The 26,505-nt window shown below is 43.6% G+C and overlaps 1 protein-coding gene across 2 annotated transcripts; it reads left to right on the top strand.

The window, feature by feature from the left end:
• The first annotated feature begins 234 nt into the window (after positions 1 to 234).
• Positions 235 to 26,505, top strand: LOC138593351 (myosin-16). Of its 2 annotated transcripts, XM_069664332.1 has the most exons (19): positions 235 to 344; positions 3,507 to 3,597; positions 11,185 to 11,241; positions 17,197 to 17,283; positions 18,386 to 18,631; positions 18,753 to 18,870; positions 19,746 to 19,873; positions 19,976 to 20,172; positions 20,261 to 20,393; positions 20,566 to 20,782; positions 21,273 to 21,409; positions 21,485 to 21,588; positions 22,057 to 22,249; positions 22,333 to 22,536; positions 22,614 to 22,739; positions 22,830 to 23,000; positions 23,384 to 23,584; positions 23,667 to 23,819; positions 24,200 to 26,505. In XM_069664332.1, the coding sequence occupies exons 1-19, from the start codon at positions 304 to 306 to the stop codon at positions 24,350 to 24,352; spliced, it is 2,757 nt and encodes a 918-aa protein (XP_069520433.1). In that variant the 5' UTR covers positions 235 to 303; the 3' UTR covers positions 24,353 to 26,505. The 2 variants fall into 2 exon arrangements, with proteins under 2 accessions (XP_069520433.1, XP_069520434.1); XM_069664333.1 differs by lacking the exons at positions 235 to 344; positions 3,507 to 3,597 and adding an exon at positions 8,500 to 8,582.

Here is a 26,505-nt window from a genome sequence, read left to right as displayed (position 1 = left end):
TTAATTTTAGGTATAAAAATGGTCAAATGTAATAAATATGAAATATAAAAGTTATAAATCTCTGGCACAAAATATTTAACCATTGGCAGAATCATTTAAATGGATAATTGGTACAGAAACACAGCTGAGCCTTACATATAACTTACACTGTGAACACTGTGAACACTGTGTATTTGATGCGTTGTTGGTGTTTATCAGTTGGAGTACCGTCTGGAGCAGGAGCAGCGTCAGCGCGGCGATCTGGAGAGGAGCAGGAGGAAGCTGGAGGGAGACAGCAGATCCACACAGGAGAGTCTGGGAGAGATGGAGAGGAGCAGGAACAGCCTGGAGGAGCTCCTCAGAAGGTCAGGGACACATTTCTATCTTTACGTTTTATTTTACAGTGTGTGAAAAAGTAAAGACACAAAGACTAACAGCAGATTTTATAATGTGTGAGTGAAATATTCATCTCCGTCTGCTTCACGTGTCGGCTCAAAATGTTGCAGAGACATGGAGCGAGTTTGTCGATGTATCTCAGTCAGTATTTATTGGAGTTTCATGAAATTAGTTTCACACATTCATGTCAGACTAACGATAAATAACTTTTGTGATTCATTAACTTTTCCTCATCATCAGGTCAGAATACAGCCTCAGCTGTGCTTTGTGTTCAGTGCTGGTTAGCAATATTAGCATGCTAACACACTGAACATTGTAAACAATGTTGATCTGCTTAACATCAGCATGCTAGCATTACTCTACTTTAGTTCTTTATCCCAGACACACAGGTCCGTATCAGCATGAACACATCAACACAAAGACAAACACACAGGGACACAACCATTACAGCTAAACGTCTCAGTGATTAAACTGATGACTGTGGGAATGTTAGCATGTCGATGTTAGCTTTAGCTCAGATTTAGAATATGGCAAAAACGACATTCCTGATTATTGTTTCTATAATGATCAACACTGATCACTGATCACTGTGAATAACTGGATCATGCTGTCAGTTTTAAGAGTGTATTGATAACGACGCCTGAAGAAACCAGATCATTAGTTTAACTTGTGTTAAGTCACATTTTTCAGGTTGGACTCATTTGTTTTATACTACACATAAAGAAAAACAGAATTAAGCAGTTTGACTTTCAAAGTGTTTCTCTGACCCTCTTTAACAGATGGAAAGTAACCAGGGGCTGCTAGCTGAGCTGCTGCTAACGTGTTAGCTCACAATCTAGACCATTATTCCTACATTATTCATCATTAACCAGGTTTGAACAGAGATTCAGATTCCCCACAAGGTCTCCTCCTCTCCAACAACATCAGACCTGGTTATTATATGAACATTAAATAAAGCCGGTTCATGTTCAGAATCTGTGTTATTCTGATGCTCGTCTCGTAGCTTTGAGGGCTAAGAGCCGAGCTGCTGCTAGCTTTAACTCCGCTGGTTTCTCTCGAACTTCTGGATGTCAGATGACTTAAACCCTTAAACAAGTTGAAATATAGTTTAAAAAGATCAGGAGATACGTTTAGTTGATGGGACTAAAAACAAACTGAAAATGTTTTAAGATGACGTAAGTTGCACAGTTATAAACCTTGTAATGCTCGGCATGCCAGAGAAAACCTGCAGACTGTCTGTCATGTGTACTTCTGCTGTGTGACGCTGTTGGATCTGTCCACAGCAGCTAAAACATGTTTGAAGTTTATAAGTGGACATTAAGTTTATGACGGTCCTGTGTCGTTTCATCAGTCGGCCTCACAAGGCTGCGCTCTCTGTGTCTTGTTTTCCTGCTCGGTCTCTCTGATGGTCTTTAATATTAAATGATAACAGACGGAGACACATTCCAGAGTTTCTTTTCATCTGTTTAATCATCATCATCATTCTGAAACCTTCTCTGTAACTTCGAATCAGTCGTGAAGCGATCAAAATAAGAGTCAAACACCCTGCAGTCAGAGATGAGAGGGAAACACCAACATTTTCAGAAAGTTTAAATGTATGTCAGCTTCAAATTTACCTCATTAACTTTTACATCGGATTACATAAACAGACATGTTTCCATCTGCCCTCAGTGAGATGAGAGCAAGTGGAACCATCAGTGTTCTTTACCTGCAGCATCAGTGGAAGAGGACGAGGAGCAGCTGTCAGAAACACACACACACACACACACACACACACACACACACACACACCTTGACCTTTTTTTACTGTGAACGTTAATGAAGTGACTCATCTGGTTGCTAAGCAGCTGTGTTTCCAAACAGGGAGGGAAATGAGACCTGTCACTCAGAGCTGAGACACGAGGCCAGAAATATACACAACAATCACAATCATCTGAACAAAAGACAGCTGTGATATACACGGATTAACACATGGGATTACTTGAGGGATTTAATGATCAACACTTCATATAGAATTTAAGTAGAAAACTACAGACATGAGAGCCTCCTGCATGTCCTTCTTTACGACATCAGTCCTTGAACCCAGCGATTTATCCTCTGGGAGCAACGGCCAACTTCTCGTTATTCCGGTTTAGCCAGCAGTTAGCGACAAAGGACTTCCTGTCACGACTTCCTTCTCCGTGCGGCTTTTGAAGAATGAAGTTGGAGTTAAGAGACGATGTCTAAGAGCAGATTGTTAGCTGTTAGCATGCAGGTGTCTGTTTATAGAGATTAATAAGAAGCTAAGTCCTTGTCAGGTGACCGTAGCTGCAGCCGGGATGTCGTTACGGTGGATTGTGTTCTGCTGAGTGATTACGTGATTATTCAATCCTGCCTGGACGACAAACTGACGCCAGAACACTTCCTGTCCGAAAATCTGGTCGCTCTTCAGATTTTACATTTGAATGCAGAATCTGTAAACAGATTTCTACAACATGAGTTGATGAGAAAAAAGTTAAAATGTTGATAAATCATTTAAAATGTTGAAACATCGAAAGCAAATGGATGATTGTGGTTTCTTTCACAGAGGAGGATTTGAGCCAGGCATTCAAAACACTTTTTTAATATAGTCAGATAAAGTCAGAAACAAGGTGCGATGATGACATGTCGACAACAGAGTTAAGATTTTAGAAATAATTACAAAATATTGAGAAGTTTGAGAAATGTAGAGAACGTAGAGTCAAATGGTGAAGTTTAATTTTGCACAGAACAAAGGGGAAGTATTGGAAGGTCTACATTAAGTCCTACATTAGGTTGAAATGAAGGGAGTAAAATTAAAATGTGCAGAAGAGAGTCAAGTCATGTTGAAATTTTAAAATGAAGTTGAAAATCTATACGATAAAGTTAAAATGTGAAGAAGAAATCAAAATGCCAAAAATAAAGTCCAAATGTGGAGAAAAGACTTGTGACGCTGAAATGTGGAGAACAAGTTGTAATGTGGAGACAGAGTCAGAATAAAGCTGAAAAGCTGAAATTAAGGTCGTAATGTCGAGAATAATGACATCCTGAGTTTTAGAAATATATATTGTTTGACCTCCCTGTATTAGTTTGGTTCCTGCTGGTTAAATGATGTCTGTCTGTTCTTTGTGAAGGAAGGAGCTGGAGATCAGCAGCACCAGCTGCAGGCTGGAGGCAGAGGAGGCCCAGAACATGGAGCTGCAGAGGAGGAGCAAAGAGCTGCAGGTCAGAACCTTTACTCTGTATCTACACACAGTAAGACTTCAGACCTTCTGCTTAAGGGTTTTGTAGGTCTGTATCGTCTTATAAAACGGTGTTGGGGTGGAGCTGGTTGTGGTGAAACATTTGGAATCAGGAGGCGTATTTGTGAGATAGACTGTGATAGTGATCTGCAGACATCAGGGCTGGTATGTGCCTTCTGTCTGCAGCCTCTAATTTCACAGATGTGCTGAACTTTTCAAAGAGCTGAGCGGTCACTCACGTCACATCCAACAGCGGGACCTCGATTTAATCTAACTCCACCTGCAGCTGGTTTCAAGATTCAGCTCCTTAGAGGATGACGGAGCAGCCATGAGTACTAATAGTTTTTTAATACTGCAACACAAAGTTATTATCAGTCATTATAATTAGTTGTTATTTTGTTGGAAAGACAGGCCGTGGTTTTGATTGGTTTCCTAACAAGACATTCGTGGAGCCGTTGCTTACAGACGTCGGGTACATTCCTTTCTTTCATCAGAGCTGCTGGGCTCTGCTCTGTGATTGGTTCAGTCACTTCGCAGCTCTGTTCCTGTCAGACGGTTAAAACTCACCGCCTACATCCACACTGATAACCATCTCTGGTGCTGGGGCAATCAGCTGCACTCAGTCAGAAGTGTTCTTTCTTATTTTGCAGTTGTTTTTCCTGACATAGAAGTTTTTATATCTCATATGTATACGTGGAATAAACTGTGGTGCAGCACTAACTCCACTATCCACTGGATTTATGGTTCTGATCCAGTTTTGGAATCCTCTTTTTCTCTTAAAGAACCCATTTTGAAGACATGATCCAAACTGACAGCTGATTATAATCTGACTACTTGAAACTGAACATACGGAAATGCTTGAATGGATCAGTTGTACAAAAGTCATTTGGAGTAAGTTGGAAACGAAGCTGATGCTAACAGTGATGTTATCATTCTAAGCGTCCATCATTTCTAATAAAAGTCTGATGCATCATCTGTTGACCTGAGAAGCAGCAGTAGGGACTTGTATATGGAGGTGTGTTTTGTTGACTGTGGAAGAATAAAGATTCCAGACGTCATGATTTCATTGAATGGGTTGATTTATGCTCGTATCTCTCAGCACAGTGTCACACAGTGCTGCATGAGACAGTAAATTAAGAAGAGTGATCACACAGTGAACCTGTTCTGGCTCTTATCGATCCCTCTCATATGTATAACTTGTCACGGCAGGAGAAACACAGCTGCAGCTAATAACGTTAGCGATGGCTCCGCTCCATCGAGATGTTCCAGTAAATCATGTGTATCGGGACTCCGTCAGAGCATCACCTGAATGGATTGTAGACGTTATTAATGCTGTTACACATGTTTTACAAGTAAAAATCTGACAGTCAGTTCTGTGTACATCCATCGCATGACTTAAGATACTGTTTGAATTCTGCTGCCAACTCTATTTGAAGAAGAGAAATGATGACATGAAATTTAATCAGTTCAAGGTCGCGTTCTTAACATTACAGAACTTTGACATGGATGTGAAAGTGTGTGTGGTGACAAATACACCATAGTCTAATTTAGGTTATTGTTACGTACAGACATCTGCCAACGATCCAAATCAATCACATCATATAAGGTAAAAAAAATCTCACAAAATGCACAATACCAAAACTATACAAAGTACATTTCACGCAGCATGGACATGACTCTTCAGAAGGAAAAAACACTCAAACACATGTCAGGAAACAATAAAGTTTGACAAAAGAAAAAAAAGAAAATCACAAAACAACTTTTCACCAAACATAATATTTACTAAAACACAACATTTTACAAAAACACAACTATTAAAACAAAACATTTAACAAATGATTTCAGCACGGAACAAAATGTAATATACCATGTCATTACAGTTAACAAGGATCCTAAAATGCAACCACATTTCACAAAACACAAAGACATTACACACACATTACAGAGGTTCACACAACAGAAACATTTCACAAACATTTAATACACTGAACATCTCAGAAAACAACAACATTTCACAAAACACAACTCCTTTTCAGAAGACAAAATGTTTTCACAGAACAAAAGAGCATTTCACAAAACACAACAACGTTTCACAAGAATTACATTCTTTCAGGAACGAGTTATAAGCATAAAAAATGAAGAAAACAAGATCTAACAAAACGACTACACTGCATTAAACAAACAGGAAGTGTTGCTCCATCTTATTTGATGTTTTCTGAAAAGCTGTTTTGTTTTGTTTCCTGAAATGTTGTGAAATCAGAGAAACCATATCTACTGTAATGACCCATTCACAGTGTCAGTGTAACGCCTGTGTGGACATGGACTTTTATCTTTTAGACCAGCCTGCTGTCAAGATCAACTTTGGTGAAATGTTACATTTCCTGAAAACTCTTGTAAAGTGACCTTCGGGCCACCGTACAAAACACCCTTAAAGCTCTTACACTGGGAACACTGAGTATGAGTCTCACTGGAGCCACAACTACAAATGTTTCAACATGTAGTCTGAACAGAGCGATCAGAGACTGTGACCGCTTTATTGACTAAAACCACACAGAGATCCACCTCACTGACACTCAGATCACAACAACACTACGGAAACATTGCATTCATGGAAACGACTAACTTTTGCTTTCTGCAGAGGAAGTTCACCACAGCAGAGACTGCACACCACCGAAGATGTTTCCATTTAAACACCATGTTCAGGAGGACACTTTCAAAAGGCCTTCTGACACATAATCATGGTACAATAAAGATCAAGCCAGTGTCATTTATTTCCCCCTGTGTTTAGTCTGACAGTGAAGTTTACACTGAAGCTTTTCCTGTTTCTTTCAGATAGAATCAGTCTGCTCTGTTTTATCGCTCAGTGTCACTGGAGCATGTTCAGATACTGTGTTTTGTCTGTGCCTGTGCCTGCGACGAAGTGAATGAACACTGCTTGCAGAGCTCAGGTGGTGCTCCTCCGCTCTGCTGTCGACTGTGTGAGGCTGGTGTTTCATTAAAAGGTTTGTGAGGAGCAAAATAAAGACGTCTTTGTGATTGGAGGAGAGAAAGGCGATCTGTGGGTCTTTGAGGGTGGGCATGTTTTCACGGTTACTGTAGCTTTGGCATTATCTGACAATGAGGCCTTTATATGTGAGGCTCCGCCCACTTATGAAGATGCAGGTGGACGAGCAGCACAGCTGACTCTTCTGTTGCCCACTCACGTCTGGTTCTGACGTCATATTCTCATGAATGTGTCCAGAAGACTCAGAGGAATCAAAGACAGAGCTTTGTCCATCTTTAATTATGTAGCCCTCCCTCCCTCCCTCTCTGCTGGGAGGGGGTAGTGTGACGTGGTCGTAGGCCTGCAGTCCTGATCTCTAATAACAGCCCCCTCCTCGCCGTGGTTTTACGGCATGTCGTAAAGTAGTGTTACCACAGTGCTGTAAAGGGTCATGTTAATCTGAGCAGATAAAGCTCAGTGCTGCCCTGCAGTCTGTTTGGTTTGTTCCAGATGTTTAACAGGAGCGGTAACTTCAGATTGAGCCTCAGTGATGTTCAGGTCACAAAAAGAGTTTGCTAATCAGCCGACACCCGTGCAATAGACTAAAGACTGCGTTAAATCTCAGTAACATCTGTTTATGTTGGCTTCATAGCGCTGTAGTAAGACTCAGCCCACGTGTGACCTGATCGATACAGTGAAACTGCCTCTCAGCGGAGACAGGTGGACAGGCGCTCCACAGCTGAAACAGGACGCCGGTAGTTGGTGAATAAATGAATACCATTTGAATGTGTCCATGGCCATCAGCAGCTCCTTGCTGTGTTCGGACATGTTGCATGTTTTGCAGGTGAAGTTGCATGATTTAATTAATCAGCTAAAGGTACAGTCACTGGTTTGTTCTCACCAAATGTCCCTCCATCTCTCTGCTGCTGTTTAAATCTGTGACCTGCGAGGGTCAACAAAACACTCCCTGGAACAAATAAGGGAGTGTATTTTAATGATGCATTTCCTGCAGTTGGTCCGAATCTGCTTGAGTCTGCTGCAAAAACGGCTCACATTTATCACTTGGATCTCATGTCCATGTCTTTGCCATTCAGCGTGCACCTGTGCTGAGCAGGCGTCACTTTGCTTCTAATCCCACTGATTTGACCCGCGTCATCTCGTAGCATGCAGCGCTCTGACCGGGCCAACACCACCTGTCATCACTGAACCAATCAAACATGAGGACTTTCGCTGCTGGAAGCATCTGAAGGAGTTTAACAGAACAAAGCAGACTCTGGAGCATGTGTGGACAGTCTGCTGGACTGACATCAGCAGGGGGTCTGCTGCAGAGGGAGGGGGTTCACAGGATATAACTGCCCACGCCGCTGAATATCCCCTCAGACACACAGAGGAGACATCAGCTCTGGGAACACATCTGAATGTAATTTAAGGACAATTATTGTGTTTCAGAGAGCAGCGGAAAAAGAAAACTTTAAGCACAAACAATTATGGAGATGGAACCCTGAAAGCACCCGAGTAATGACTGAGGGCTGATGGTCTGATTTCCACACAGGAGTCCCGGAGACAGTAGAGAGGCGCTCCTAATGAGTTACTTCTTCTAGAAAGGTGCACAAAATCAATTTATAAGCCCTTTCTTTCACACATGATGATTTCTATCTGTGCAGTCTGTCTCTAACATCTGACCACAGTTTGTCCTCCGTGTTTCTACAGTCGTATTAGAGCCGCAGTATTTATTCTGAGGCTGCTCTGAGGCTTTGGGAAGCAGGAACTTAACGAGAAACAGATCTGAGAGAGACAGAAAGGGCTGTGCATGCACAAGGGGGTGTGGACAGTAAAATGCGGGAGGGGATCAGCAGTGAATGTGTTTCAGTGTGTGTGTATGTGTGTGTGTATGTGTGTGTGTGTGGGACAGTCAGTCAGTCAGTCAGTTGGGCTGCTGCTGCCTCACCATGGCTGTTCTCTCTGCAGATGTCCTGCGCTGGCATGTGAGTCTTTATTTTACTTTTCTGCCTTTTTTTAAAATCTAATTTCTAAAAAATAATGTAGACTAAGAAGGAAGTTTGTGTTTTATGTGTTGCTGTAAGTTATAAAAAGTCTGACCCTGCCTCTGGCTCATTTCTAAGACATGTAGAGATGCACATGCAGGTTCATTTTTCACTAAAACTCCAGATTCTGTCGCATATATCTGAGCTGTGTGTGCCGTGCAGCCGGTGTGTGTGTGTGCTGTAGGTGTTATTCTTGTGTTTGGCCTCAGGCGTCATGCTATGTCAGACACACTTCCTGACACATGAGACACAGATAGGAGCTGCAGATAACGCTGAACATGACACAACTTGGAGAGATGCGGCCGTGTTGGGAAACCAGCAATAAATTTTTATTAGCAGAACACAGCGCGGATCTGGCTCGGGATCAGTGAGAGAGATGTGGCTGCGGGTGATTTATCCACGTTAGATCATCTGATTGTTTTGGCAGCTTGAGTCGAATCTAATAAAATAAAGTGTGGAGCTTTTATTCACGCTGAGAGAGCGCTGTGACGGAGAGAAAGGAGCAACAGTGTCTGTTTGTTCCCTGCTCTGGTTTGCTTTCTGCCTGAATGAAGAATATTTTAATTAATTTTCAAGTGTCACTTTAATATAAAGCCTATAAACCATTTAAAAAACGTGTAACAGCTGTTTGTCAACAGTTTACAACATGCTGTAAAGTGTTTATTGATGTCAAGCTCTGTCCCCACATGGTGGTGTTCTCAAACGCTTCATCCCACTAAAGTCTGTATACCCTAAAGGTTTATGTTTCAGCTATCATGTTTTCTTTGAAAGATAATTTCACACTGGATTATGCACACAACAATTTCCCACGAAACGTAACGTAACGTAACGTAACGTCATCAGCGAACATGATGATGTTGGAGACTAGGGACGCAAGATATTATTGGCATTTTATCGGCATCAGCAGATATGTCATTTTTCTGCCGATATTTTCTGCCGATAAAACAACGTTTTAATTCTGCCTAAATGCTCGATGATTCCCTAAAAGCTCGACGTAATGCTGCGACTTTAATTCAGCGCGCACAGTGCATGCACCCCGCCTCTTCCGTCAAGCGTGAAGAACGGTGCAAGATGTCTGCGGCAGTTTTTCAAACTTTCCCAAACAGACAGCGAGGTGGATTTCATTTTATGTGTTTGTTCTGTGCAGTAGGTAAAATGTGCCCTAGTTGTGGCTGTTGTCAGGATTATCTCAGGAAAGCATCCAGCCTGTCTAAAGAGTTTGAATATATTATTTTGTACATAACCTCAGTTTAACTCTTATCTTGCCCAGTGAATGTGTTCATTTTAAAAAGCTCTGCTTTCTGCATCTGCCAGCGGGCCACGACAATAAGAGCAGACATGATATCAACTCCACTCCAGGGGAGACTGGATGTTCTCTGCAGTTAGGTGGAACAAAACATGTGTCTAAAATAACGGTATCCAAATCAGCAAAAAGAGCTGGAAAATATCGGCATAGCAGATATCAGCAAAAAATCCAATATTGTGCATCCCTACTGGAGACATGAGTCTGATGTACAAAGAATGAATGCTGGATCTTTTCTGCCGATGGTTTTTATTTAAGATCAATTGAACACAGATTATGCAAAGATCTCCTGTGGTCAGATCGCCGCTTCCCCTGACTGAACACCACATTTAATCCTGCACCTAGTGTAATACAATGATGTCATCAATGGACAAAGTGATTACGTGAAAAACAGAGGTCCTACTTTACTGCTGCAAAAAGTATATATATATCTAATACCAATGTAAACAGAAGCATGAAAGTGAAGGTTTCCTGCAGAATCCTGTGGGAGGTCCTTTACAGTTAATAACACCTTCATTCCTCAGTATATCTCACTGTAGTATGTTATAACACTGATGTTATTGTATATTATATAACACATTTATAAACAGTTTACAGGTTGTGTGAATGATTTGCACGTGTTTATGAAGCGTTTTTTTAATTGAAATATTTTTATTCTGAAGTCGAAAATATATAAAATGTGTAAGTTAATTTAACAGGCGCTTTACTGAGATTTAATGTCTTTTTATTTCAAACTGTACGGCACAGCCTAAGTGTAAATGAACTATAATTTTTAGACCTACACTGTTTATGCAGTCGCTGCCTGTGAACGCATCACTGCCAGTCAGGACTGTAAAGACAGGAGAAAACAAAAACATAACACAAATTCCTCGAGTGTCCTGAAAAGGGCAGCGCTGCGTTCTGGTCTCTCTGAGCGGACGCAGCAGACCCGGTCCGGGGTCAGGATACAGATAATGATGGTGAATACACACATTCTTGCTCTAAATTGCTACCTGAGGAAAAAAGCCCGAGGCGTGCCAAATCCCCAGGGAGAGCAGAGAGACGGCCTCACCACACACCAGAGCTGAAATAGCAAACAGTCTGCGGAGGTGACGCCCCATTTGTTCTCTGTCAGGGTGATATAAGCTCTGAGAAAGCAGAGGGAGCAGATCACTCTCGTATCACACTCATATTTCACACTTTAGTGGAAGCTGGCTGTTATTGTTTCACGTTTCACTGAAGTCCACTTTCTCTCCTCAGGCTCGCATCGAGGAGCTGGAGGAGGAGCTGGAGGCCGAGCGAGCCATGAGGGCAAAGGTCAGTACACAACTACACACTGTGAAACATCTATGGTCTGCACCTACATGAGATAAAGGGCAGAAGGGCCCTGAACCTGTCAGGCTGCAGTTCCTCTGGAGTCCACTTGGGGCTGTCTCCAGCAGTGAGTCAGTCCCCATAGAGCCCCATGTTAAACTTTACAGTCAATCAATCAATCAATCAAATTTTATTTGTATAGCGCCAAATCATAACCAGGGTTATCTCGAGACACTTTACAGAAAGAGCAGGTCTAGACCGACTCTTTGTTAAGTTATTTAAAGAGAGGCCCAACATCAATCCACCATGAGTAGCACTTAGCAATACAGCAGAAATAAATTTACAGCCTGGTACAAAAAACAGTTTGGGTCTCTAAAGCTCATTTCTCTCTTCATGACAACTGTACGGGGAGAATCTTTATACAGCTCACCTGTTTACATTATATTAAGGCTTAAAGTGATGCAGCATTAGGGGCGTGGCCTCTTTGAGTGACAGGTGGGAGCTGCTAGCTGTCTGCTAGGTGTCCCCTCAGCTAATTAAGTCACTGAACGTAACCTCTGGGCTGTGTTTGTGCTGTTGGAGCCTTTTGGAGATTTGTTCATGTAAATATCAGACAGATAATCTGTGTGTGCGCTTTATTGGACTAACAGACCGTCCAACACGTCTGACACACTGTTTTTACACTCAGTATTTTATTTATATGTTAGCCCTGATTAGCAGCTATCTGTGTGTGTGCTCACCATACCTGCTCGTTAGCTCGTTCACTGTTTGTCAGGATTGTTGTTGTTGGCGATGAGGAGGTTAACTTCAGTTTCCTGGTACGTTCCACGAGCTCTTTGATCTTCTTTAGTCTGATAAATAAACATCTCCGCTCAGCTGCCACAACAAAAATAATCTCATTCTGTGGGAAACACTGCTGTTTACTTGCTAATTAGCAGGCTAATGAATCAGCTACAGGCACAGAATATTTAATTTCATGACGTTTAGTGCTTGCTAACCCCTCGCTCCTCTCAAAGCTCCATCCTTTCTCACAAATATGGTGCCTTCTGGATCCAAAAAAAACAACATGGAAATGGCCAAGATGCTTAAGTCAAAGCTTTGCAACAGAAGTCCTCAAAGCAATGAGTGGAAACGTCTTATTCCGCTCTCTGCTTCTGGACTGGTGGAACATAAAAGAGAGAAAAAGCAGCCGAGGAAAGGTTGCTGATGTGTCGGCAGCCGGTGGGGTACATGTGTTGCTGCTCCCCTCTGGTCACCCCAAACTATCTGCACCTGTGATAATAAACTCTGAGGGGAGGGACCCTCTGTTTCTGATTAACAAAAGGGGCAACCCCAGAGGCATTCAGGGACCCCAACATCCTTTTTCCTCCTTCTTATTTCTTATTTATCACAATCTTACACACACATCAGTGCACCTTCTGTTTCATATAATCCCCTCCACATCTCCTGGAAGCAAAGCAGAAGAACATGAAACTCTAACCACATCACAGTTTCCAAACATCGTCTCTGTGATGTAAAAGGTTTTTTTAAACAGCAACTTGGTTTATATTAAGCTCGTCTCTTCTCAGGTGGCCTCTGTAAGTGCTTGTTGTTTCAAACGAGACGCTCTTCAGCTTGTGTGTGTTTAAGCCTCAGAACCTGGACGCCCTTCAGACTTTCATGATACACTCTGCATGATACACTCTGCATGATACAGTCTGCATGTTACAGTCTGTATGTTACAGTTTGCATGATACAGTCTGCATGTTACAGTCTGCATGTTACAGTCTGCATGTTACAGTCTGTATGTTACAGTTTGCATGATACAGTCTGCATGTTACAGTCTGCATGTTACAGTTTGCATGTTACAGTTTCCATGTTTCAGAGTAAAGGCAGAGATGCAGAGGTACATATTTCACCTGGAGTGTTGAGCAGCGTGACAGCGGGCCCTGAAGGCGTGTTTTGCACACGTCTCCCCTCTCTGGGTGGTATTCCTAATGGTGCTGGCTGAGCCCCCCTCCAGTCTCAGGGCTGCAGAGCGGTGGGAGAGGCAGGCAGAGACTTGCAGGTCTTTATCTCAGATACAACATACCTGAGCTGCAGACAGGCTCCCTTTGTTCGACCCAGCTCCTCAGGTCGCTCGGAGCAGATAGCATCAGCAGATAGAAGCTGACAGACGGACTATTTTCCACCAGATCTTCTCTAAACTGGAATGCCAGTCGCTCACACACACACACACACACACACACACACACACACACACACACACACACACACACACAGTTACAGCGGAGGGCTCTTAGAAACGCACACACATCAAAAGAACTAAATCAGTAACCAGCTTGTAATGTTTAAGACTAATTAAATAAATATCTTTGAGTTGATCAGGTGTAAATATACACTTAAAGTTAAACTGAAATGAAAGGTGAACTTTAAACGTGCACACATTTACACAACACAAACTTTTTGTTGATTATTATCACACGTCCAAAACTCATAACATGTGAAATGTCTCCTAGCTTTATTTTGAAGGACGCTAACTTGACCGCTTTATTTTGAAAGGCTATAGGTGCTTATTTATTATCACTAACTTGACCGCGGACGTGCAAACTGACTGGGAACCTACAGAGTCGTATATCGAAGCAGAGGGCCTCTGACAGAGCTGCTGGATTTGATGAGTTGATGAGAATAAAATCTCCTTTGGTCGAGTTTGTGATGAGCTGATAAACACAGCTCTCCTCTTTGGAAACATGTCGGACTCTTTAGCTGCTTCACACTCGGACATGTTTGTGCTGCTGCTGCTGACACGGGTTCAGGCTCAAACACAGCTCCTTAAATGAACAGTCCAGCACAGACTGAAGGATCCAGTGAGCTCAGTTCAGACTAACACTCTGACGGTGTCACTTTTTACTTCCTGACAGAGAAACCTCTTTTTGTGGAGCTCACAGCTTTCAAATCTCAGGTCGCAGAACAGAAACGGGTTTCATTGGGAAACAATGTCCTGGCTGATAGATAATCCACAGAGCGCACAATCTGCATGAGCAGAAACTACTAGATATTCACCCAGAGAACTTTTACCTCGGACACTAACCTGCCGTCTTTGGTCCGCCCCCGTCCTTCTCTTTTAGATCACTCGTCTAGTTAATAGTTTATAAAAAGCAAACAGTTGTTTATTTATGATCTATTATTTCCCATCGTTTGTTTGTCGACACTTCTGTGTTTTTTCTGTCTGCACATATTAATGATTAAGACAAAAACTTTGACATTCTGAAAGTGTTCCAGCGACATACAGGGCTGCAATAAAGGGTCGATCTCTTCTTCTAACCTGCACACAGCTGATCAGGTGTCTCATTTTGAACTCTTGTTATCTGGATTTGTTAAACTGATCAGTTTGTCTCTGGATCATATGGATCTAATCAAAGATGGACTCAAGAAATGGATTTGTTCGTCCTGGAATGCAAAGATATTCTAAGGGCCTGATCTAACCGTAGGTTTCAACAGAAAAATCAGTGCGGTGCGCCTCACGTTTTACAGCCTGAATCAGAATTAGAGTCAGGGATTCCAGGATGAGCTTTGGTCTGAGTGTGGTGTTCATGCTGATCGTGGACATTATAATGTGTACACCTCCACATTTACATCAGGGAAGTCTTCTTCACCACTTCATGGAAAAATAAACCTGGATGACATGTAGCTGTGGTGGGGTCAGAACCTCCATCAGAATAAAAAGTGTGTGCAAACACTCACAGAGACACACTCCTGCTCCTTCACACTCTCACGCTGATGAGGAGGGATCCTCTGGTCTCCATCCAGCAGCTCTGACCCTCTGTTAGTGAACCACGCTGCTGGTGTTAGGCGGTGCTGAGGCGGAGGAGCTGTTGACTCAGTGAGCCGAGTGGAGGAGAGCGATGAGTGAGTCCAATGCTCCATGTTAACCTCCACACTCACACACACACACACACACACACACACACACACAAACACACACACACACATACACACACACACACACACACACACACACACACACACACACACACACACACACACACACAGGGCAGGGCTGAGGGGGGGCTAAAGAGGAGGCCCCCGGTGAGTATCATCTGTTTTCCCTGTCTGTGCCTGAGGTGTGTTGTGGCTCGTTGGAGCTGTGAGGAGGCCAGAGCGTTTACACACCGTCTTTAAAGCAGCTGTAAAACACGCAGAGCTTTAACTGCAGAGCACCGGCTGGTTGTGTGTGTGTGTGTGTGTGCGTGCGTGCGTGTGTGATGGAGCGTCTTTATGGATCTCTTCATGTGTGCTGAGCGTGAGAAGGCTCCCTAAACACTTTATTATTCATACGTTAGCATCTCTGCAGCTCTATGTATTTCATCTGTTTATGTTGCTCAGCAACAAAAGCAGGTTGTTTGTTTTATGTGCCGTGTTTCAAGTTTTACTACACTGCTTATTATATGGCGGTTAAGTTTTATGACGTTGTTTTATTACACTTTATTATAACGTCTTTGTGACTTTGTCAGAGTTTATTTAAGAGAACATCAGTAGGTTTTTTTAGGCAGATTATTTTATGAAAGCTTTTCTGTGAGTCGTAACAGACGGGACCAAGTACTCGGCAGTCTATTACAGAATACTTGCTCATGATAATATACAGGTACACGTGCTGCAGACAGTGCTGAGGGGATTGTACACTACAGAGTCAGAGCGCCCTCTGCTGGACAAACTAGTGCATTCTTCTAAAACAGTGTGATCTGTGGGATATCAGAAAGAGAGTGACTAATGCAGACCTGCTCGGCAGTAAATTAGGGCTTGTTCAGATGAGGACACACTCACTGTTACCTTCTCCCTCACCTGTGTCACCTCAGGGAGATCCTGCCCGAGCCAAAAACTCCTGCAGAGAGCGACACCAAGCTCTCCCTCGTGTGTCTCCTCTCTAATACATGCAAACAACTAACTAAGAGATACATTTATTATCAACCTCACACATACCTGTGCTGTGTGGTCTGTGTGTACAGACGCACAGTGGAGGGGGAGACGATAATGAGCTTCTTTTTAAATGAATTAGAGGTAACAGGCTGATTGGTGTCATTCATGCTCCGCCAAAATCACACCTATGTTTTTTTTAGAGATGCAGCACAATGTCTTTGCACCCTACACCTTTCTTCCAGATCGTGCACCGAGCAGAAGGAGTTAGGACGTGCTCTAAATGTCCCTGCACTATGCACTGTAGACCCTGTGCTATTCAGCGTTTAACTAGGGTCTTTAGTTTTATATAGACAGGTAAAAAAAATGACTTGTTCTCACCTATTTTAAATTAAAGCTGCACTTTGTTTTTCTACTACCAGATAAACGTCAGAGAAATAGCTGCCATCTTGTTTTTACACATTGTGCTTTTGCAGCCACTCGATGGACAACAGGTCCAAGTGAAGCAGGAGGAAGTGTAAGGTGTAGCAAACCTAAAATGTAACGTCCCCATATGACTAAGCCGGTGTTAATGTTCCACAATAAGAACTGTATGAGGTGATAACGTGTCAGTGTGGTGTTCACAGCTCGTTTAACTGCGTGTAACTGTCTTTACAATCACTCAGCATTAAAGAAGCAGGACACACGGCAGCAGCTTCACAGGAAACAGGAGTTCACAGATCATATTTGGACTGTGTGACAGCAGCTGACCTCTGTGCTGCTCTGGTTGGTTAGCAGCTTCTCTCCTGACCTCTGACCTCAGGAAAGATCACTTCCCCCTGTGGGCTGTCAGTCACAGAGATCCCCTGGTGCTTAGATATCCTGTCTGAGGCGATGGGTTCAGTCTTCTTCATGAGGTTTTAAAGAGTGGAGGTTCATCATCATTTATTGGTGTTGATAGTGAATAAAGTGGCTGCAGAGGATCAGTCAGCTCACAGAGACTCTGCACCCTGACAGAAGAGTGAAGGTTTGTTCTGCTTTATAATTCACATGAGTTCATAGCTCCACTCGTTATGTCTCCTGCAGGTGGAGAAGCAGAGAGCCGATCTGACCAGAGAGCTGGACGACCTCACCGACCGGCTGGAGGAAGCAGGAGGTGTCACCGCCTCACAGGTCAAGTAACACACACACACACACACACACACACACACACACACACACACTGTCTGTCTGCCGTCCGTCTGTTTGTTCCTCCATCTCTTCTGAACAGGACGTGATGGGAATGTCTCCACATTTGGCTCACACAGCCACGTTTTTGTCCAGTTTTTGTTGTCAAAGGTCAAAGGTCATTTTTACTCAACTCAAGAATTCATATGCTAGTTGTTTAATTTCACACATATGTCTAAGGATTCAAAGATTCCTCGAGTGATGACACTTTATAACCAAAAGGTCAAACGTCACCTTCACTGTGACATCGTGACGCCTGGAAAAAACACGTTTTCCTCTTTTTTAATGTTATTGATTGATTTATTTATTGAGAGACAGAAAATATGTGCGACTGAGCGATGCAGAGGCCCTGGGCAAAACCCTTCTCTGAACATTATTGTGTCCCATCATCTCATGAACCCGATGTCACAGCAATGTCTGAGGCTGTTTTATCACTTGTGATTTATTTTATTTGTTTTATTCGTCTGAGAGGATAACACCATCCCTCCCTTATCGGTCCAAACTAAGTATAGCACACAAAAAGACTGAAATCAACTGCAAATAACCTCTAAAGATGATTATAACAACTTTAAATACACAAACTATACTCACATAGTCAGTAAAACATTCGATACAGCTCCAAAAACAACATGGGAGCCCAAGGATGGAAATGTTTCTGGGCGTCTAACATGCTCGGCCTGCTGCCACCACGACCCGACCCCGGATAAGAGGAAGAGAACGTAGGATAGAAACAATTTAAATATCACCAAAGACTGCATGTGCAGTGACTAATAGATCTGATGTAACTAATAATAACTGTATTTAATCTTAAACCTTTCAACTAAATAACATCTATAGCTCACTTTAAGAGAGTGTTTGGTTTTTAAACAGGGACAACGACGAACAAAATTATTCTCTTCTGAATTTAGAAATCTAAAGACGAAGTGGCTTTTAGAAACAGTAAGCGAGGACATGTCTCCAGGAGCTCCTCACATAAGGATATCAGCCCAGCATTAAATATAGTAATCCTGATCCAGAGCTTTACACGCAGCCTGTGTGTGACGAGCAGATGGAGGTGAACAAGAAGCGAGAGGCCGAGCTGCAGCGCCTGAGGAGAGACCTGGAGGAGACCTCGCTGCAGTCGGAGGCTCTGGCTGCGTCCCTGAGGAAGCGACACGGAGACGCCATGTCGGAGCTCAGTGAGCAGTGCGAGGCTCTGCAGCGGGTCAGAGCCAAACTGGAGAAGGACAAGCAGAACCTGAGGATGGAGGTGGACGAGCTGGCTGCTTCTGTGGACGGCCTGCAGAAAGCAAAGGTCAGGAGGAGTTCACCGTCACAGAGTCTCATTCATTATAGTCTTACCTAACATGTGAGTGTAACAGACTGTGTGTTCATGTGTGTGTGTGTGTGTGTGTGTGTGTGTGTGTGTGCTGCAGACGTCCTCAGACAGCACAATGAGGAAGCTGGAGGAGCAGCTGTCAGACGCCAACAGGAGGGGAGACGACCTGCAGAGGGCGCTCACTGAGCTCAGTGTGGCCAAGAACAGACTCACAGGTACTCTGCACCTGGTACATGTTCATTTCTAGTCATGTGGTCTTACAGGGTACTTCAGGTACTTCAGGTAAACTTTGGCCCTCTTTGTACAGATCATGAGTTTCAATGACTCACAGGTACAAACAGTGTCTCCAGGAGATGTGTTCATCCTGCAGCAGTGAAACAGGCTGTAATGGCTGCAACATAATCCTTGATGGATCAAAGGTCGTCCATCAAAAGTTGTTGTTGTTTCCACTGACAGGCTCAGATTGTTATTCTAAGTGTGTGACAACATTACAGAAAGGATCCCTACAGAGATAGACCTTTTTGTTACAGAGGAAGATGATTGTTTTAACCACAAACAGACGTTACATCGCTCTCTGCAAACACACCAGACTCCATTCATAAAAACAGAGATTTTAGCTAGTTGTGGTCTGTGGCAAGATAAGACATTCTGTCTGTTTCAGACAGATATAGTGGATAAGGACAGGAGACATAGGGAGCAAGCTCAAATCAGAAAAGACTATCAGTCGTTGTGACTTCACAGAGGAACTGTGACTGTGACTCTGCAGCCCTGGACACATTTTAGACACTTTAAAGAGCACAGAGACATCGTGTTGTCAGCTGTTTGCCTGGAGGAGTGTCACTTTAACAGAATGATATGCCTTTAACGTTGTTGCTGCGATGTAACGGACACAGATATGATTGTAATTAGTCACTGACTCTATCAGTCCTGGATTTGTTATCCTGTTTATCTCTCTCAGTTTGGTACATGATGTAATCCACATCTGCTGTTTAAACCAACCAGAGATAATTAAACTACAAGACAAAGACTCACATTCTTTTTGGGTTGCTGCGGTGCCTAACACCTACAGTGTTGTTGTGTTTCCTGTCAGCTGATAACGCCGACGTGGGCCGACAGATGGAGGAGGCAGAGAGCCGAGCAAGCCAGCTGAGCCGCTCCAAGACTCAGCTCCAGAGCCAGCTGGAGGAGCTGAAGAAGCAGCTGGACGAGGAGCTCAAGGTCAGTCTGTACGCTTAATAAAATATCCACTCTAAAATAAAATAAATAAGAGGAAACCCCCGAACCTAAAACACTCCCACACGCCTCTCTGTGCGTTTGCAGTGTAAGCAGGCGGTGGGCAGCAGCCTGAGCTCGGTGCGGCAGGAGTGCGAGGTGCTGAAGGAGCAGCTGGAGGAGGAGCAGGAGAGCAAACAGGAGCTGCAGCGACTCGTCTCCAAACTGAACAGCGAGGTGACGCTGTGGAGGACCAAACACGAGTCGGACAGCATCCAGCACACCGACGAGCTGGAGGACACCAAGTATGTAGTGTGTAGATACTCATCAGTCATACATGACGCCGTGAATGATTCTCATCGGTCTGAATCATCATCATCACGTGTGCGACAGGAAGAAGCTGGCAGCCCGGCTGCAGGAGGCCGAGGAGGCGGTGGAGGCCACACAGGCCAAATGCTCGTCACTGGAGAAAACCAAACAGAGGCTGCAGGGGGAGGTGGAGGAGCTGTGCATGGACCTGGAGAAGGTAGAGCAGCAGACATGCCGCATGAAGGCTGCAGTGTCATCAACTTCCTGTTGTTATTTTACATTATCTTTTTTCAATAAAGAAAAACATGAATTTGACCTCCGTGCTTTGACATAGCTTCAGGATCACACACAGGCTTTGTTAACAGCTTTGAGTGTGTCCTCTGTGGCAGGCCAGCAGCTGCGGTCAGGCTCTGGATAAGAAGCAGCGCGTCCTGGAGAAGCAGCTCGGGGACTGGAAGCAGAAGTGTGAGGAGCTGGTGGTGGAGGTGGAGGGCTGTCAGAAGGAGAGCAGGCAGCACGCCGGCGAGCTCTTCAAACTCAAGACGGCTCACGAAGAGTCTCTGGAGCAGCTGGAGGCGCTACGCAGGGAGAATAAGGTCTACCAGGGTACGACAACACACCTGATTCTCCAGATCTCCTGAGATTGCATTACAAGCGTTCAAGTCTCCAATCAAAAACAAAAATGCTTTGCTCGTCGTGTTGAAGCATGAATTCAGACTTTTCACAAATCATGACGTAGCTGTGTTCACCTCCGGATGATGTTATGAGCCAAAAGACGATTAATGTTTGGCTACATATCAGCAGGTTGTTTAACCAGCGCAGTCAAACCTGCATTAATAATGCCTGACAAACATTTGCTTTTGTTCTAAATGTTTTACTTGCAACAAAGCCACAACTGCTGTTTCATCCTCCTTCCAGTCTTTTTGCTAAGCTAGGCTAATAGCCTCCTGCCTCTGGCTTCACAATCAACACACTGACATAAAAGTGTGTATGTCCTTACTCCTTACGTCTATTCCTCCGTAAAGAGGCCCTTATAGCAGCTAACAGTAACTATGCTTTCATAAGACCTGTACTTGTGCTTCTCTTGGTCTCACAGAGGAGATCACTGACCTCACAGACCAGCTCTCAGACGGAGGGAAAAGTGTCCACGAGCTGCAGAAAGCAAAGAAGAAGATTGAGATGGAGAAAGAGGAGTTACAGGCCTCGCTGGAGGAGTCTGAGGCGGCTTTGGAGGTAGAGAAAATGTGCACATTGGCTGTGACATTCAGAGCAGTATGTGCTGTATGCTAACTAACGTCTCCCTCCCAGGCTGAGGAGACGAAGGTGCTGAGGCTGCAGCTGGAGTTGTCTCAGGCTAGAGGGGATCTGGAGCGCAGACTGCAGGAGAAGGAGGAGGAGGCAGAAGCAGCGAGGTACCTTCCTCTTCCTCATCATCCCTTATGTGTACATATCATGTCTTTACAATGCTGCATCATCTGTGTTATACCTCTGACTCTAACAAACCTGGCAGTAAGCTAACTGAACATTACTGTGTACATACAGACATGAAAGTGACATCCGTCTTCTCAAACGCTGTTAAAAACAGACATTAGCGTTTATTCCAAAAGTTTCTTGCTTTGTAGAATTGTTTGCTGCTCATAACGTGTCCCTGTTTCACTGCAGTCCTATTTCCTACCTTTTCTTTACTCTATAAATAAACTCTGATTTTCTTAACCTCTTTTCATCCTGTTCTTTATCTCCTTTCATCCCTTCAACAAAGTGATAATACATGATCTTAAGAGGTAAGGCCTGTCTCATCAATCCTGCGTTTCCTGTCTCTGCAGCGACACATGCACACTTGCTTGTTGTAACGCATCATGTTTTAATCCATCGTCTGTCAGGAAAGGCCACCAGAGGGCGCTGGAGTCCCTGCAGGCCACTCTGGATGTGGAGCTGAAGGGCCGAGCAGAGGGACTGAAGCTGAAGAAGAAGCTGGAGACGGACATCAACGAGCTGGAGCTGCAGGTGGACCTGCTGACCAAGAACAACGCAGAGCTCAGCAAGAGCAGCAAGAAGATGCAGCAGCAGATCAAGGTCTGATGCTTACACACACCATGTGTTTGTTTGGTCCTCTTTCATTGGAGACATGCTCACAGAGTTACTGCCCCCTGTTCCAGGAGCTGCAGGCTCAGCTGGAGGAGGAGGTACGGAGCCACGAGGAGCGCAGGGAGGAGCAGGCGGCAGTGGAGCGACGCTGCGCCCTGCTGGGCAGTGAGGGGGGGGAGACTCGTGCAGCGCTGGAGAGCGCAGAGAGAGCACGCAAAGGGCTGGAGACCGAGCTGCAGGAGGCCAACGAGAAGTACAGCGACCTCAACAACCAGGTGATACCAGGCGCCTGTTTGCTCCTGCAGAGAACATAGACTAAAACAGAGACTGACTGTTTCCTCTTGTGTTCTAGTTCCAGTCTGCTCTGAGCGGGAGGAGGAAGCTGGAGGTGGATCTGCAGACTCTGCAGCAGGAGCACGAGGAGCTGCAGGGGGAGCTGAGAGGATCCACAGACAAGGGCAAGAAGGCCAGCTGTGAGGTAAATCTGAGACGTTAGAGAAGCAGGGGATTAACTCGGCCTTGGTTCCTGGAAATATTCTATTATAAACGGATGCTGTGGCTCCTTCAGTTGGCACGAGTCGGGGAGGAGCTGCGTCTGGAGCAGGAGCACACGCTGCACCTGGAGAGGGTGAAGAAAGGTCTGGAGGCTCAGATCAAAGACATGAGCGGCCGGCTGGACGAGGCCGAGCAGATGGCTCTGAAAGGAGGGAAGAAGATCATCCAGAAGCTGGAGGGGAAGGTACGGAGACACCACCGTGTCAGTCAGTCAGTCAGTCAGTCAGACAGTCAGTGTCAACACTGAAGACTCAGACCAAACATGATCCGTGCTGATGGTCAGAAACCTGGTGTGAATATTCAGGATGTTGTTCCTTCCTTTCTAAAAACATATAGAGAGAGATCAAGATCTTAGTTTATAGGGTGAAGAATGATAGTTATGAGCACAATTAAAGTACAGTTTCAAGAACATATAAAGAGGAGACCCTTGCCCACTCTTGGCCTTTAAAGACTTTAAATTTCGTCACTTTATGTTTGATTTATATTTATGAACCGAATGCCTGACTCAGACCAAAGTCATGAACTGAACAGCTGCAGGAGGAGGGCTAACCGGTGTTCTGTGTGCAGGGGAAGGAGCTGGAGCTGGAGCTGGACTCGGAGCAGAAGCGTCACGCTGAGACGGTGAAGACGCTGCGTAAGAACGAGCGCCGGCTGAAGGAGCTGCTGTTCCAGTCGGAGGAGGACCAGAAGAACCAGCAGAGGATGCAGGAGCTGGTGGAGCGGCTGCAGAACAAGATGAAGGCCTACAAGAGACAAGTGGAGGAGGCGGTATGTAAACTCCTCCTAGCTGAAACCTGAATCTGACACACAGCAGAGGTCTCTGTGCTCACACAAACACTTTTTTTTACAGGAGGAACAAGCCAACATGAACCTGGTGAAGTACAGGAAGACGGTCCACGAGCTGGACAACGCTGAGGAGCGAGCGGACATCGCCGAGTCAGAACTGACCAAGTACAAGATCAAGACCAAGAAGAGAGGCAGCTTCGGCAAAGGATGCTCCTCTGTAAGGACATACTCACTGGTGTTTTTATTGATGTGAAATTACAATAATCTGACATCAAGCTTCCTAATATGAGATTTTTAGCTTTTAATTATAGGAAATGATCTGGTATACACGCCGTGTTCCTCCCACTTTCACACTGTTTTTAAAGATTAGCAATGTAGCGGCATCCCGTGTACTGTCACATATTAAAGTTTAAGAGTTTTGTTTTGTGCTAAACTGTGTAAATGTAAAGGACAACTTTGAGCCGCAGGTTTATGTGCATAAAAAAATATTAATTGGTTAATAAATATCCCTTTACCCTGCAAGGATAGAATGAAAATTAAAATAAAGACAAGGGGAGGATGTTGCTCTGAATGATGGCTCTGTGTTTGCTCCTGCAGGGTTACAGCACGCCGTACCCCGGCCTGGTCAGGTCTCCCAGCTCTGCAGGCTCGGAGGGCAGAGGGGAGAAGATCCTCAACGATGACAACGAGTCCGTCAGCTCCCTCATCCCGGCGTATCTAAACTCTCTGAAGAAGCTCATGGTGGATTAGAAACACAGCAGACGGCTCTGAACGCTCCAGGTGCTATATGATTCTGTCTCTGTTGATTTAGAAGAAGTGAAACACATCACAGTGTCACGTTTGAAACATCAGAGAGGCTGAAACTGAAGCTTCACAATACATTTAGGTCATAAACAAACATTCAGTGTGTGTCACCTGTTTGTCTATACTGTATATTCACAGTGAATTCTTCTATGATGTATTCATTCCTCTCCTCTTTGTTATGTCTGCAGGCTGTGTTCAGACTAAAAGCAGAGCAGTCTTTTTCCTTGCATTACTAAAGGGGATCATTTGTGTTTACTGAAATTGCTTAAACACAACCCGCAAATATTCTCCCCTTCCTTTATGCCAGAGAACACTGACGGATCTCAATTCATTCATCCGTCGGAGGCACAAATAGTTTGGTTGATTTCATCGCCTTCTTAAGAAACCATAAATAAACATGTTTAAATGATGCTGAAAAAACTACATGATGATGCAGATTTATAAAAAGTCTGATCATTGGCCGTCGGGTCTGTTTGCAAGACGAGACAAGCAAACAACTATTAAAATGCCTGTTTGGTTCAGTCATTTCTGATGCAGCATCAGGAGAATGATTGGTCTTAACACACCCTGATGTCACGGCATTTATGACTCCAGCACACTCATTTTTATACGTCATGATGTAACATATGTAAGTAAAAAAGATTGAATATGAAAAACTGGACTCAAAGTGTTCTGAAATCCCGTTTTAAGGTAACACTTTACTACAACGACCAATTAGAAGTCATTTATAAACCATTACTAATTCAACTGTTTTTTTAATCACAAAAATAAAAATACATCATTCATGCATTGTTAGTTATTTCAGACATTTTCTAAGCTGTTAATCTAAAATATAAACATGTGTACTGTGGTCCACACAATGCTGTCTGTTGAATGTATTCAATGAAGCCTCACCATCATTTCATTAACAACACAGAGAAGCTAAAACGACTGTTAAAGCTAGCTAACATTAACTCCAATAAGGGCCTCATCCATACACAGGTACTTTGTTTACATGTGCTCCGGACATGAGGCTAGCCAACATTAGAGGTAATCTGTTAGCATATTACATCAAAACATTGAGGCTAGTTAAGTAGAAGTCAAGGTAACAAGGCAGCTAGCAGGCGATAAAGTTAGCTAACGTTAAGGTAGCTAACGTCAAAATGAACATAGCTTTAAGTGTATAATGTTGTGTTCGGAATATTTCATGTTCTTCAGACTATCATTGTTGGGTTAGGGTTAGTTGGCTAATCGGCTAGCCCATAGCCTCGCAGTCTAAAATCCCTCATATTTACTTACACCAATGCTCTGCTATTGAAGCTAATAGAAAATGTCATGGAAGCTGCCCTTACATTAGTTAATTTGCTACCTCTGGGCTACTCTGCTAGCTGTAGCCTTGTTACCTAAAACTGCCTATTTTAGGTAGCTTACTCAAGTATTAAGTAAGCACCATAGCTAGTACACCAAAACATTGAGGCTAGTAAATAAGAATTTTCGTCAACAAGGCTACAGCTAGCGGGTTAGCTTGACTTGGAGGTTAGCAAGTTAGCTTTGGCTGATAAATAATTACACCTAGCAGTGATACCATGAAAAACATCAAACAAAAAATTCTTAACACGACTTTATAAACTTTTTTGGGTAGGCTAATCCTCAGCTGCATTTGCTAGAAACTACAAGAAAAATATGTGAAAACGTTTGGTTACAACAGCAGCTAACATTTGTAGCTCCAAACCAGATTGAACCGGTTCAAACTGGGGAAGCTAACAATATCCATCTGTCAGATTGTAGTTTGAGGTTTTTTGAAGTTTGGCTAATGCAGTGTTGTGTCAACAGATTAGATTAAAACTACATTCAAATACTGATTGGTTCATCATTAATTAACGGTTTATAAATGTCTTATAGGCCTACAGTAAGAAAAAACATGCATTCAATACATGGGTTTATTTTAGGTTTCTGATAAAGAGTGAATGTATTATTAAAATATCTGATTAGTCCAAGTTTATCTCTTTTAACCACGTCTTTATTATTGTTATTAATGATTAATCCTGTACCAAAGCTTGGACCAACCATGTTCTTGTTGAATGTGAAATTTTGTAGGAATAAAAAACTTTTTTCATTCA

The sequence above is a fragment of the Semicossyphus pulcher genome, unplaced genomic scaffold (genome assembly GCF_022749685.1).
Source record: "Semicossyphus pulcher isolate SPU_LCO1_2020_fin unplaced genomic scaffold, fSemPul1.0.p SCAF_16, whole genome shotgun sequence".
Taxonomy (NCBI): domain Eukaryota; kingdom Metazoa; phylum Chordata; class Actinopteri; order Labriformes; family Labridae; genus Semicossyphus; species Semicossyphus pulcher.
This window is presented reverse-complemented; position numbering and strand designations above follow the sequence as displayed.